Source organism: Durio zibethinus, chromosome 21, assembly GCF_047325235.1.
Source record: "Durio zibethinus cultivar Kanyao isolate XHJ-2024 chromosome 21, ASM4732523v1, whole genome shotgun sequence".
Classification (NCBI taxonomy): Eukaryota; Viridiplantae; Streptophyta; class Magnoliopsida; order Malvales; family Malvaceae; genus Durio; species Durio zibethinus.
Genome location: NC_143182.1, coordinates 11,269,158 through 11,284,753, shown reverse-complemented (window position 1 = coordinate 11,284,753; position 15,596 = coordinate 11,269,158). Strand labels below are relative to the sequence as shown.

Sequence of the window (15,596 nt, the reverse complement as noted above, 5' to 3'; positions counted from 1 at the left end):
AAATGAATCTCCACCGCATTGACCGATGGCCACTATCAAGAATCAAGAAATTAGAAAAAAGTTTTCAAATGTGAAAACTACCTTGTTTTAAATTGCAAAAATTCACAATTAAAAAAAAAATCAAATTTATGGTCTAGACAACTAAAAGTAATTGACAAGCAGCGTACCTTAAAATGTAATAAAAAGAAAGAATAGTACGAAATATAATCATTTGCCCGCATATTTGCTTTAATAATTACTATATATAATGTCAAAAATAATTACTATATATTAATAAATGATTAATTTAATTAATTAAAATTTATCATTTTTATTGATATTAAATTTAAATTTTGTTAATAATTTTTGTTGGAATTATTTTTAATACATATGATTTATAATTACACATATTAAATTATTAAATATGATATATTTTATTTTATTTTAAAAAATTAAATAATTTATCTGTTTCAAATTTTTTTTACAATAAAAATCTTGTTTTAAAAAGAAATACTATATATCTTCCTTAAAAAAATCACTGTAAGTCTATTTTTTGAAAAATTACTTTTTCTCAAATAAAAGAAAATACAAACTCACTTATAAACTTGATTGGACTGAGATTGAAATCTTGAAAAAAAAAAAAAAAAAGAGCTTTTTCACTTCTCAAATTAAAATTCGCTCTTTGTTTGTTGCAAATTCCAAACGGAATTAGTAGTAATAATAAATCATTTAAATTCAAATAAGGTGTATGTTTAAAAAATCCTCAACTACAGGCCGGCCGGACACATCTGGCACTGGCCGTCCCTGCCCATCACCAACTTTCCAGTTATCGAAACTTTTATGGAAGTAATTTCAAATCGGCAGAAAGTGAAAGGAAGTGTTTGGGCGTGAAATGTCGATGGGAAGCGACACGACATGGGTTGGGAAAAAGCCATTTAGGCGAATCGGAGGAATGTCCGATGCACTCTCCATTGCCGCCGATCTTGGTTTCTCCGTTCCCCCTTCCCCTTCTCAGGTTCCCTGTTTTGCTTTGCTGCTCTTTTTTTTTGGATTCATTTTATTCAAATTAATTATTGGTTTTTATGTTCAAACACATCAATCATGCAATTTGAAACTCCCAAATTACGCTATTCTCTTGGGCAGATTGCGATCTTTTATTCTTGTCTTTTATGTCAAGCAATTGCATGATATGTTATCACTGACTGCAGTTTGTGATATGAAGTTGGATTTTTGAAGCTTATACTGAAATTGATTGGCCCTTTTCCCCTTTTGTTCAATTGTCAATTAAGAAAAATTTAACCATCAAAACCCTATGATCTGTTTGTGAGAATTGTAAATGTAGGATCCTGAGCACTAGCTGAAGTATTTGATTTTCATTTAACTATTTAAGATGTAGGGGTTTAGGCCGTAAACTAAAATGATAGATCAATCACTCATACAAGTCTAGGAAGTTTGAAGATAAGATGTGTTTCCTTGAAACCTAATGTCTCTAAGCATTTTCTCTTTAAATGTATGGAATAAAAAGTTTGTACATTGTCGTCTGTGGAACCATGAGTGTGAAAATCTGTTTGACTGTGTAGATGTTTTGAATAGGTCTCCTGATTTAATTCATTTACTTTTGTTTTTATTTATGAATCTTTCCATAGGCACTTGCTGTCCTTTAGCCTATGAACAAACGTTGAATCTAAAAGTATATGGTAAAGCTAGAAAATCGACGGGACTGATGCCTTGAAACTGTATCAGAGTTAATATTGTTTTGCTTCTGCAGGAAGAAGTGCAAAACTTAAACTCTAGTACAGGGGAAAAGGGTGATGATTTGATAAAGGTCCTAAGAGAGCTAACCTCTGTACAAAGAAAAATAGCAGATTTGCAAGTGGAACTACAAGGCCGAAAGGTAAAACTTCCCAGTTTAATTATTCTTTCTCCATCATTTTTGTACTGCATGCAATGTTAACTATGTGACACTTTTAGATAGTATTCAGGGTGTGCAATTGACCAGAAGAACCAAGAAACTAAACCAAACTGTTTTTTTCCCCCAGTTTTGACTTTTTAAATTGGTTGGGTTTTCTATTAAAAATGAAATAGGAGCAGTTCAGTTTCAGTTTTGTTCATGTAAAACATTAAACAAGGAAAACCATGACATGCGTGCACACACAAAGGAAACTTAATACTTGTATTTTTTAAGGTTATATATATTCAAAAACATTTTATGTAAAACATAGAAGTTTATTTGTTTAACTTAATCTTGCTGATTCAAGCACAGTGTAGGTTCTTTAACTGCAAGTCTGTTATTCTTTGAGTGACTGGTTTTATGCCATTTTTAGGATGATAAAAATGTTGCTCATTTAACACATGTGAGTGAAATGGAAAAGAAGTGTGAGACACTGGCGAGGATTACTACCATATTGAAAGATGTTCTTCACAATAAGGTAATTTCAAGTTTTCTTATCGTGTACTGTACTGTAGTTTGCTAATGTTGTGTGTGTTTTACACCTCCAGTTGCAAATTTCTTATTGCCACTACTTTCTGCAACAATTCCTCTTTATCTTTACACTTTGTCAATGGGGTTAGGAGGATGGGTGAGGTTTTGTTTCTATTCCTGTTCTGAGTTTGGTTTATGTTTGTATTTAAAATCTCCCTCTATTCAAACCAAATTTAACTATGAAAATTCTTGTTCTAAATGCTGCTATAAACAATAATATAAGTATGTGTATGCCACTCATTCGGGATCATGGAATTTTCTCTTATTAATATATTGTTTCTGGAATTGAGACCATAATTGACCTATTGATATTGGTATCCTTCTGAGGATTACATCATTGGCTTATTTTTTTTGTCCTAAGAAGTTTGTTTACAAAGTCAAAATTTCTCCATATTTAAGCTGGTTGCTAAAAGAAGCTATTGTCTTTGCCCTAACACATTATGTCTTACTTTTCAGGTCACACAACCAAAAGGACTCTTTTTATTTATCTGATTTTTTTTTCCATTCATTATTTTGGCAGGATAGAATTATAGCTCGTCTGCAACAACCATATTCCCTAGATTGCATTCCAGTGGAAGCAGAATATCAGGTTTGTCATTCTTCAATGGTGTACTTTAACACAAGCACAATAAAATTTCAAAACCTAGGCTCTGTTTGGTAACCATGAAAATGATTTCTGGAAGTTCATTTCTTCATTTTTTGTTGTTTGGATGTCTAAAAAATTTGTGGTCTACCAAGCATGAATGGACCGAGGACTTGTAGGTTATAGAACTACCTGAGATGGTTGAATTATCATTGTTATATGGAATTAATTATTCTTTGCCTTTCCCCTTCTGGTTATCTTTCTTTCCACAATTGTATTTATCTTCTTTGCTGCCTTGAATTGGTGAGCCAATGAATTCCACGTTCAGTTTAAAATGGGAATCAAATTTCCAAATTTTCATATTTTCCACAATTTTACCAACAAATATAATCATTCAATAATTGAATAAATATTACACTTCATGACATTATATCATATAAATATGAATGCTTGTGTGAAATTTGTTTAGATTATGTGGAAAGATTAACAGAGGGTTGGATTAACTGGTATAATTGTTTTGGATCTGCACGGGTTTTGATATCCTCAATTTGCAGAACCTTGTATTATCAGAATTGAGATCAACTAAAATTTTAAGTTTATAGTTTGCTGAAAGATGGAAGAAGACAGGAGTTTTTTAAAAATCAAAAATATAAATTCAAAATTTTAAAGAATGAAATTAAAAATTGCAAACATAAATATTTAAAAAATCATGTCAAAGTAGGTGTGCCACATTTTTTAATGTGAGTTTTAGTACTTGAATATTCTTCCATACAAAAATTAAACTGAAGACAATAAGTAATTTTTTATGCTTGAAGCTTGAAGGTGGCTGGTTGTTTTAGTTCCATAGGGAAAACAGAAACATTTTACTAATTATATTGCTAATGGTATTGTTTCTTGGATTTCCGCAGAAACAATTTTCTGAACTATTGGTGAAGGCTGCAAGTGATTATGGTGCATTGACAGCATCTGTTACTGACTTCCAATGGAGCCAGAACTTTAAGGACTCTCCTTCAGTTTGGGGGGTAGGCTTAAATACACATTTTGATAATTTTTTATTTATGTCCAAGGAGTGTGACATCTAGCATCGCTCACTTTCTAATTAGCATTTATTGCTCGCTCTGATATTTTGTTTTTCTTTTCCTCACACAGGAGATGCTCCGTCCAATTCCTGTTGCTTTAGCATCATGCACCCGATTCTTTGAGGCCATGTCTGCAATGAGAGAGTCATTAGCAACACTTCAAAATTTGAGAGTGGGGCATTCTGCTTCCTCTCTGCCAACATAAACAGCCAAGGATCCTTCCCAAAGACTACTTGGAGAATCAGAGTGCATGACTCCACCCACTTGGAAAAACGAATCAAGTTTTGATGACTTAGCTATCAAAAGCCTTAGAAGCCAAGAACTTGACCATCAAGAAGCAGAGAATGAAAATAGTGAGGTGGGGGACTTTCAGCGGGATGATGGTACAAGCCACAGGAGATTGTCTTGGCCTCCATCAGTTAACAAGAATGGTCTTTAATTCTGTCGGGTACGTATTTGTTTGCTTTCTCTGTAGTAATGTTTTCTGTTCTTGTAATTCTTCCTCATTTTCCAAATGAATGCTATATAATTTCTATAGGAATGAAATGAGTACGGAAAGAAAGATTCCAACAAAAAATCTTATAGGAATTCCGTATTTTGTTAAGATAGTTTATGCCTTTCCCTTAATTTTACTTTCTAAGGGGACGATTGGTCATTTTCTGTCAGGAATACTATAACTATATTTTCAGAAGTTCAAAATTATAAAAGTATAAGCAATATATATTTTTTGTATAGAAAGGAGCTCGCAGCCTGTAGATAGGGAAAGGGATTATATTTGTTCAATACACCTTTAAAGATTACTGCATGAATCAATAAAATTTGACTTTGGATTTAGATATAATTAACTTTTACAATTTTGTTTTTACTTGGTTGAATGGTTTTGGGCCATTTGTGCTCAAACTGGATTGATGCTTGAATTGCTTGTTTTCTTTTTCTAGGCCCTTAATAATTTTTGTAAATAGCAGCAAAGAAAATGTGGAAATCAATAGTAAATATATGGAATAAACATGAACTTGAAATTCTGAATATGAAATGTTAAACTCTACAGATGAAGTATCCCTTCACCTTGAAAGCTGTAAATCGAGTGTTCAAGTCATTGACAACGCTCAAACGATATTTTGAATGTACGGTCACTCGTATGCTTATTTCTGAGTTTTATGAAAGTGGGAGTGGGATGTAAACATATATATAGTATAAAATTTAAAAAGTTTTATACATTTTTTTAATTTTTGATTTTAATAGGTTCAAGATATGAAAGAAATAAGTAAAAATAGAAAAAAAATGATTTAATTTTATTCTTGGATATATTAAAATCAATGATTAAAAAAATATGACAAAAAATTTTAAACTATGCAAATCGATCGACCATTATTAAATTGTTGGTAAGTTCCCCTTGGCACCAAATCTGAACACAAGAATGGGTGAATATCGTGATTCAACTATAGATCTGACAATTTGAGCAATTTGTGTATATATATAATATAAAATATTGATAAATTATATATTTATATTTTATTTTATTTAAAAATTATGTATATAATTTGTGTTGACATGAAAAACGTGTTATTTTTTTGTTAAATTTATATATAATTTTTATTAAAATTTTTAATTATATTATTTTTATTTTTTTATATTATATTATCATATCATATTTTAAATTAGCTTAGTTAATTACCAAATTCAAGAAAAAAATTTGCTATCACACAAAAAGAAGAAAAGGATTTTCCAAAAATAAAGGGTAAAAAAACGTAATTTGATATGATTAAAATACTAAAGAAAACTTGAACTGTTACATTTTTTAAAATAAATTTTATATTTTACTTAAATATGTATTTTTTTATTTATATTTTAAAAAGTTTTTATTTTAAATAAAAAATAATTTATATCAAAAGCTTATTTAAATATAAATTAAATGTTAAAAATTTATTTGAATATAAATTATAAAGTAAAATTTTATTTAGATGTAAATTAAATATCAGAGACTTGTCAAATGTAATAAAAATATAAAAATTATTTAAATAAAATAACAAAATTTAAATTTTTTTTTTATTGTTTTAACTTTTCATATAAAAATAAAATACTATTTTATGGTTCGCTAAAAAGCAACATAAAAAAGCGGCAGCCGCCTACGGTGAGTGCTACAAACTGCGTTTCTTCTTTTGATGTCGGCATAACGCGACAACTCGTAACGTTAACGCAGCCGATTGCGTTGTTCCAGAAAGGTGACAAAGGGAATTCATTACAAAACAAGGAAACAGTTCTGGGGTCCACAGCCCCCTGCAACGTCCGCCAAAATGCATTAACAAAATTTGGTCGTTAGCTTTAAATAAAAGATTCTGCTAAATTAGTGTTACATTAGGGTATTTTACTTATAATTATTGTAATATAATTAATTAATTATAATTTAAAATTTTATATAAAATTCATACTAATAATAAAAAAAATCATAAATAATAAGCTCATGTGTATTCGAGATAATATTTATTATAATATTTTTATTAATATAATAATTGATAATTAATGTAATGTTTTTAAAAAATTTTAATTTACCATTAAATTTTTAATTTTTATATGTTAAGGAAAACATTATATATTTAAAAATTTATCGAATCTGATTAAAATGCATGCTATTTGAGTTAATATTGATATTATTATAATAACAATTATTTATTTAATATAATAACCTTAAAAGAAGATTCATTTTGGCAAAATTGTTTGATAGTCTTAAAATAATAAGTAAAAAGAAATGGGAAAATTTCAAAAGCGTGTGTTTGATCTTTGCAATGTGCTAGAAAGTGATAAATTATGTAATCTAAGGCTATTGCTACAAAGGGAAGAATTTATTGCTACTTTCTTCCAGTTCTACAAAAGGGTTTTTTACCCGTAAAAAATTGATTGCTTAACGTGAGAACGAATCTCAAAAGCAGTAACAACCAATGGGGTTTCCGAAATATGGACCACTCCCCAATCCATGTCAATGGAGTATAGCTCAATTCTGCACTTTCATCTCAATTTTATATGAAAGTGATATTTTAATGAAACATGATAGTGATAGATTCCAATTGCAATTATTTCTTTTTTTTTTTTGGTTACAAAGGAGGATTAGTGCCTCGAGATGAGAGTGTCAAATTCATGCTTATACGATTTTCAATTCGTCGGAGACGTTAATCCAATCTGACAAGTTTCGACTCAATTTAATTTTATAGGATTAATTTTTTTTTTTTAATTTGAGTTTTGATTTAGATAGAGTAAAGTTAAAAATAATTAGTGTCGAATCGAATTTAAATTTTAAGTAAATTCGATCCGATATTATATAAAAAATTATTTTTTAATTAATTAATTATTTATATATATAATGATATTTTTAAATATTTATATTTAAAAAATAATATTTTATTAATTTAGATCGAATCGAGTCGAGTACGATTTATATAATATCGGATCGGATTCAAATATGAAAAAACAAAAAAAAATTTGGAATAGGATCGAATTCAGATTTAATAATGCATAAAATCGAGTCGGGTTCGAAGCGAGCAAAACTCGTCTCGAACCCAACCCGATGCCAACCTTAGTTAAAAAGAGAAAATTGTTTTATTTTTTCTTTAATCAATGAAAGTGATATTTTAATGTATATTTAGATTCAGCGATAAGATTAAAAATAATAGTACTAATAAATTTAGTTAATGTAGTAACGAGTTATATAATTATGAGATTAAAATTAATAATAAAAATATGTATTTAGATATAAATTTAATAGTAATAATGAGATTAAATATGATAATCGATTATTTTATTAAAAATAATCTATTATTATAATTTAAAAGTATCTTACATTTTAATTTTAAACAAAAAATAAATCGGCTATCTTGAACAGAAAAATCGACTATATTTTACTCTCACAAATACACAACACGAAGCAATTGAGGTAAAAAAAAAATACAATGAAATCCAAATTAGCTCATAATAAAATTACTCAATTTTTATAAATCATACATTGGAGTACTAAATCTCAAATGAATACATTAAGTAATTGCATAATTTGATCAATAACCAAAAATGGACGTGAATTTATTAAGGACAGAAGCAAAACATTGGTAGATGGCAACAAGAATGAAGGGCTAGAGATGTCATTTAAAAAATGGAATTGCTGAATTAATTTTCTATACTAATGATGTGGAAAAATTCGGTTCATTAATCTAAGTTATAAAAATACATATATCATACAAGATAGTAACTCCCGCATTATTACGTTTTATCATTTTATTATTTAATATATACTGTAACAGTAAAATATGTTTCAAAAGGTAAAATAAAGATGAACATGATACATTTCAAATATCTCATACATTCTAAAAGTTAAAAAGTTATAATGGTTAAAAGTGAAAAACACTATCTTTTTCACAATCAAAAAAAGTAAATGAATTTGAGCTAAATTATGAACTAACCCATGATCCCAAATAAAATCCCTTACTCATTTCATTTTATTTGAATATTCACTTTAATCTAAATAGTTGAAACATCTTAAGTGACAAATTTAAGTTTTTTTTTTAATATTCATTTATGATATATAATTTTCAATGAATTTATTAATCTTATTTATGAAAAATATGTTTAAAAAAATTTTAGGATATGCTTACAAATTTTTTCTTTAAATTTTATTTTTTATTTTTCAAACTATATAAACACCCTATTTATCCGCCCTTACTTATTTTATAAAATAAATCGTAACAGAAATTATTATACTATTCAAAGAGCAGCTGGGAAAAGTATATCTTCGATTTTACCTTAAGAAGAACTGAAAAACATGATTATCTTGGTCATGGGACGAAGGTAGTAGGAAGCTCACTTTTGAAGAAAGATAAAATTCTTCAAGAATCGAATATTGGAAGGCTGATGTTTCCAATAATATCGTCTACCTAACTGCTGAGTTCTTAATGCAAATGGAAATAAGATATGTTAATAGTGTTGATATCGTATAAATATCGAGTTTTTTTTTTATCTTATATTAAAGTTAAATTTTTTAATTTATTATCAATTAATTTTATATTAAATATTTGATATGATATCAAATTTTAGAATCTAAATTTTATTTTATTATTTTTGCATATTGCTTCTATTTATTATTTTTTTCATATTTATCGCATAATAAATTTTTATTTTCATTTACACGTAATAAAAATATTGAAGTAGTTTTATAGTTTATCTATTAAATATTAAATTTTTTATGATATTATATTTTTTAAATTAAAATTTTTTATCCATTAAAAAAAAAAAAAGATAGATCTTATAACTTATCTCAATAATCAAGCACGCTTTACCATATCTACTCCCGATCTCTCAAGTGGGAATTATTATTGTAGGTGCCCAATCAATGAAGCTCAAATGAACGCTACACACGATCAATGTCCAAATTCATCCAAAATCACAAATGTATTAGGTAACGATGCAACAAAGAGTAGGTAGCTACGTCTCATCTCATCTCAACATAAAAAGAAAGCACCATGTTTTAAGTATCTAAATAAATTCTGCCTTTAATTTGGTTTTAAAGCATTACACCAATGACTATACTATTTAAAGTAGTATATTTTATTTAATTGGCTACATGCGAAGTAATAAAACATTAGTTGATTTTGATTTTGCTTGTAACATTTAAAAATTTCTTTGTCAGTAAGCTTGTTCATTTGCTGGATGGTTTGTGGATTTGGCCTATACGAGTTGAGTCTTAGAAAGTGGTTTTTGAGTTGGTTTCCCCTTAAGATATTAAATTAGTAATAAAAATATTTTTAATTTAATTTTAATTAAAAATACATTTAAAAATATTAATATTTTAAACTTCATTGATCCATGGGTCGAACTTTAGATATGATTTTTAAAAGATTGATTGAGTTTAGTTTGATCTAATTTAATTTATAAACATGTTTAACTATCAATCTATAAGATAATTTGAATCTCATGTTGATACCTATATCACTATTATTTTTTTAAAAAAATTACCAAATTAAAAAAGTAACTAAATAATATATTTCTAATAATAATATCAAATGGGTCTAATATTAAAAAAATATTTAAAATATTTATCAAATAAAAAAGGAAAATTTGTAAATAAAAACAAAAAACAAAACCAAAAAAATCAAATTATTTGACATGTGACATTTTTTTATATCAAATAAGTCGCTAAAAAAATCTAAAGAATTATTTATTAAATATATAAAAAATCTAAAATAAAAAAAAACACATGGCATGTCATTTATGTCAAGTGGGTCTAATAAAAAAATAAAATATAAAAATATTAATTAAGTTTTTTATAAAAAGAAAACTTGGTATAAATTATATACAAATTTAAAAACAAAATAGTTATTAAATGTTAAATAAAAAAAAAAACGCGACACCAAAAAAAAAAAAAAGAAAACAAAGATAAAAGCGAGTCTCATAGAAAAGATAATTAAAAAATAATTCATATGTTTAAAATAATTATGAATTATAAAAAATTTTAAAAATATATAAAATAAAAATGTGAATCTCATAATAAAATCGTGAATCTCATTGAAATAAAAGCATTATATATATAATAAAAAAATAAAAAAAATAAAACTGAAAAAGAGCGAACTTCATGAGAAATAAAAAAATAGTGAGTTCCACTATAAATAAAAATTTTTATAATAAAATTTATTAAAGAGTTGAAAAATTAAAAAAAAATTAAAAAAATACTTGATGGAAATAAAACAAAAGTGGGTCTCACCAATAAAAAGCAGTGGATCTACACTAAAAATAAAATTAATTTTATAATAAAATATATTTAAAAAATTAAATAAAATAAAAAATAAAAAACTAATCGAAAAAATCCAAAATGTGAGTCCCATTAAAAAAAATGATCGAAATGTGGTCAATATCTTTCCGAAATTGCAACATTTATATTATATATATAATAGATAGATGAGAAAAAAGTAATACTATTTATTATTGTTAATATAATACATTATAAAAAAGAAACAATTAGATTTGGGTGTAACGTGATGGAAAAAGGCGTGACCCTATCATCAGTCGATGGCAAAACATGTCATCTATCATGCCATGTAGAAAGGACCCCACATGAAGAAAAATTGATGAAGCGAAGGATGCCCCAAAGTCCAAACTCAGGTGCATCCATGACGCATGATGCATGTCCATCTGCATTCTGACAAAAACAACACCACCTCATGTGTCACGAATCGCACATTAAAAAATAAAAATGATTTTGTATTTTATAAATCGTGGATTTAATCGTGGACCTTCACATGTGCATATCCATTTATGATATATATGTACCTATCAATCTAGTTATCAATAGATCTAATAAATCACTGTAATCTGTCCTACCGTATTATTTTATATTACCCCAAAAAAAATCAACAAAGAAGAATGGGCCCTACCGTTTGGTGCCACAAAAAGTGAAAAAAATAAAAGTGATTCGAAAATATAGTATTTAATTTGATTTAAATTGGTTTTTTATTTAATTTAATTTACATACAAATAATAAATATTTTATTAAATTCGAATTAAATTTTAAATTATAAAATCTAATTAAATTATATATTTTAAATTTTTATAAAATAAAATAACTATTATTTATTAAATTTTATTTAAATATATTAAAATAATAAAAAAATTCTAAAAAAATGAATTCAAACAAATTGATAAAATTAAATTAAAATAAAATTATTTTTTAAAAATCAATTTAAATTCATATTAAAATTTAAAAATTTATAATATTGTTTGTTATGAAAAAAAAATAAAAAAATAAATCAAACGAATCATTCACCGCCTCTACTTGCGACGAAACCTCCTAGTGTTCTGATTCCTTTATTCAGATGCGTCCAAAAAAATGTGGTGGGTCCAACGAGCTTATGATTTTGGTTCCAGGTAGAGGTGGGGCCAAACCAAAGCCTCCATTGATCGAGCTTAAAGAGAGTGCGCTTTACGCATTTCGCGAGCATCTTATCCGCTTTTCCATTTTTTAGGTGGCGGAGCCAAATGCTGCTTTCAGTCTTTGACTTGGAAATGTGGAACCGTTTCTGACAAATGGAAGCAGCTTAAACCACAACTCTCTAGTTTATATTTTGGTGTCAGAGGGTAAAGTTAGAGTATGGCCATCTTCATGTTAAGTAAGAAACTAAAAAAAAAAATTACAAGTATTAGACATCAAAATTTGAACCTAACCTTGTTAGATGGATTAACCATTTTGTTGTAAACCTTGTATTCATTCAAAAGCTCCATTTGAGATAAAGAAATTCAGTGTGCATTGAAATTACAATTTGCCCTCATTTAATTCCAATCAATTCCTACATGATTTATTGAACAAAGTCAACTCGAAGCTACCCATTGGGATAAGGATTGTCAAACTAGCTCGAAAATGTAGGGTCCAATAGGGTGGTGAAAGTTATTTTACTAAAAAAAAAAAACCTTCAGCTTCAAGCAAAATTGAGTCTAAAGTTGATTGTGACACTTAGACATAATGCAGTTAATAGGCGTATTTTCTTTCTATTTTAGTTACTGATGCGCTATGCTTAAATGCATTTCCGTGCATTCATACTCGTTGAAACTTTCAAAGTGAACTTCGTTTTTGATGTACACTTCTTATATTTTTCTCCTTGGAGATTAAGATTACAAATGATTATAATGGGTCTTTGGTCTTGTAGGAGCGCTTGCTAAAAACATTTCTCACATAAAATTTTAGTATTGATGTTGACATTTTTTTTTTATCATAGTCATTTCTCATATCAAAATCCATAAAACTATTGTCTTCAAGGGTACAACGTAATGGTTAAAATTTTGAGATTTTAATTTAAAATTTTAACATTTTAATTAAAAAAAAAGTGAAATTTATGAAATAAAAAATCCATCTTTTATTTATAGCTTATACTAAAATCATCCCAGTTAAGGGTTGATTGGCTGTGACAGCCAATCCCTCGTGTGAATTTAAAAAAAAAAAAATTTGTATATTAAAAAAAAAGAAAAAAAAATAGATCAAAGGTGGATAAAAAAAATTCTCAAACTCGCTGGACAATCGAACTGGTTCATCCAACGGTACAACTCTAATATAGTATTTCATGATATAAATTAAGTCATTTATAAATAGTTATTACTTTTAATATAAGTAAGGCCAATATATAATAAATTTACAAAATAATCTCAAGTACAGAAGTCGGTGGGTCGTCACCATTTTGAATAGATTTCGAGTTTTAGGGCTTATATATCTGATATCCATTTAACTTAAAATAAGAAAAATTTTATTTATTTTTTTACACAAATGAAGACATTTTAACTTTTATCAAACTATTCCTTTTTTTCACACTTTAACAAATTAGTTATATTTATTCAATCAACAAAATTAATCAATACATTTATTAAATCATATACATTCGACTGTCATGTTATTATTAAAAAAAATCGATATCGAGACTCTTTATTATAAAGTGGGCTCACCCTCACCTAAAAGGGATTTACTCAACTATTTTCACTAATATCATTAAAGTATCATTTTATAATATATCAACTGATTTCCAACTTACCTATGATTATCAAATATAATCTACATTGATATAAGATCATTAAATACAATCCACACTCATCTTCACATGAATTTAGGATCAATTGTTAACAGCTTTGGTTACAATAAAAGCTTTAAACTCTTTTCCTTAAGCTTTCTTAATACTCTTTACAGCTTTCTTTTTTTTTCCTAATTTTTTACTATTTTATTTTTTGCGTTTTCTCTTTTCCCTCTTATTATTTCTTTATTTTTTTTCATTTTTTAAATAAATAAAAAATATAATTTTGATAAAAACTAATTTTAATTTTTTGAAAAATTAATGTACTTTTTTTTTGAAATAATTAGTTTTTAAATTAAATTTTAAAAAATAACATTAACTCTTAACCATAAAACTATTATAAATTAAACATTGTTTAGTTAATTAATTTTGAATTATTAAATTTAAATAGTATTTCTTTTATTTTTTTTCATTTTTTATTTTTTTTATTCTCTCCCTTTTCATTTTTTTCTTTTTTAATTTTGCCCTATTGTCGAGAGAAAGAATAAAAGAAAATGAGATAAAAATAAAAAAGAAAGAAAATAGATAAACATATTAGTAATTTAAAAAAAATCAATTATGTTTTTTGGAAAAATCATTTTATATAAAATAATTTTATCTCTCAATCATATAAATTATTTTAAATTTAAATTATAAAAAGAAAGAAAACAAATGAAAAAGAAAGAAAATAAAAAATAGTGAAAATATAATTTTTATAAAAAGAAATTTTTTTAAAAATTTTAAAACAATTGATTATTTATTAAAATATGAATTTTAGGACAAAATTAAATATAACTCTTATCTATAGAAATTATAATAGAATATCTATTTTTTTGGTTTATTTTTTTAGTTACATTTATATAAAAAATAATAAATTGAAATTATTTTTATTTTATTTAGAGTAATAAAAAATATTTTATCTTAATTTTAATTATACACATAACAAGCATGGTAAAAGATAAAAATAATTTTATCATACGCTTAATTCTTACACATATCAAATATAAAAAAATATAACATCATATCATCTGATTCGATCTAAAATTTTATATCATTTTATGTTATTCATAATTTTATATATCAAATATACCTTAAATGTATTTAGATAAATTAATAATTATGAATATATAAAAATAAATAGATATTTTAATCATTATCGTTCTTAAATAATTTTATAATTTTCTACTATTATAATATGTTTTCATTAAAAAAAAATCTATGCCCTAATATATATTTATTATTTTTTGACCCAATATATAAAAATTTTATTACAGAAATGATAAGAATTTGCCAGTTACACTATACTATGTTCCATGTTGATGTATCGAATTAGAATTAAATTAAGCAATGAAGATTGAATACATTATACTTTAACTAAAGACAATTAAACCTTAAACGAGAACAGAGCACCTAGTGAAAGGCATCATGGAGGCAGCTATTTAACGCGAAAGAGCTTTAAATAAATCAACACACGCATTTAATTGCCGCAATTGGAGATAGCATTTATATTTATCTTTGACCTTGGCAGGCTAAGGGTAAGGCTAGCATATTCTCGAAGCAACCCATTAATGTGCTTTTCTCTTTGGTGAAATGTAGGCCACTACACGCGTTTCAATAAACGGCAAAATCAAATGGTCCACGCGGTTCTAACCTCTTCCTCATTTAATTTTTAATCATGTTGAAGATTTTGACTTAATCCTCCTTAATCCTTGCTTAATTTACCTTGTTATTTTTTCTTTATCAATTGGATTAATGTAAAAAAAAAAAAATCTCTACAATTGGATTAATATAAAATAAAATTAAATATAAAATCCAAATGAAATAAAAGCATGCTAGAGAAAGACGCAAGTAAATAGGATAGAAGCAGCCGTATCATATCATAAATTTAACATCCCCTCAATCCCAATGCC

General features: G+C 26.2%; 1 protein-coding gene across 1 annotated transcript; it reads left to right on the top strand.

Moving 5' to 3' along the window:
- The first annotated feature begins 586 nt into the window (after window positions 1-586).
- Window positions 587-4,810, top strand: LOC111306237 (AUGMIN subunit 2-like). The gene is made up of 6 exons (XM_089750909.1): window positions 587-994; window positions 1,748-1,873; window positions 2,304-2,408; window positions 2,982-3,050; window positions 3,953-4,066; window positions 4,194-4,810. Exons 1-6 carry the CDS (start codon window positions 872-874, stop codon window positions 4,326-4,328), a joined length of 672 nt encoding a protein of 223 aa, XP_089607035.1. The 5' UTR covers window positions 587-871; the 3' UTR covers window positions 4,329-4,810.
- The last annotated feature ends 10,786 nt before the right edge of the window (window positions 4,811-15,596 follow it).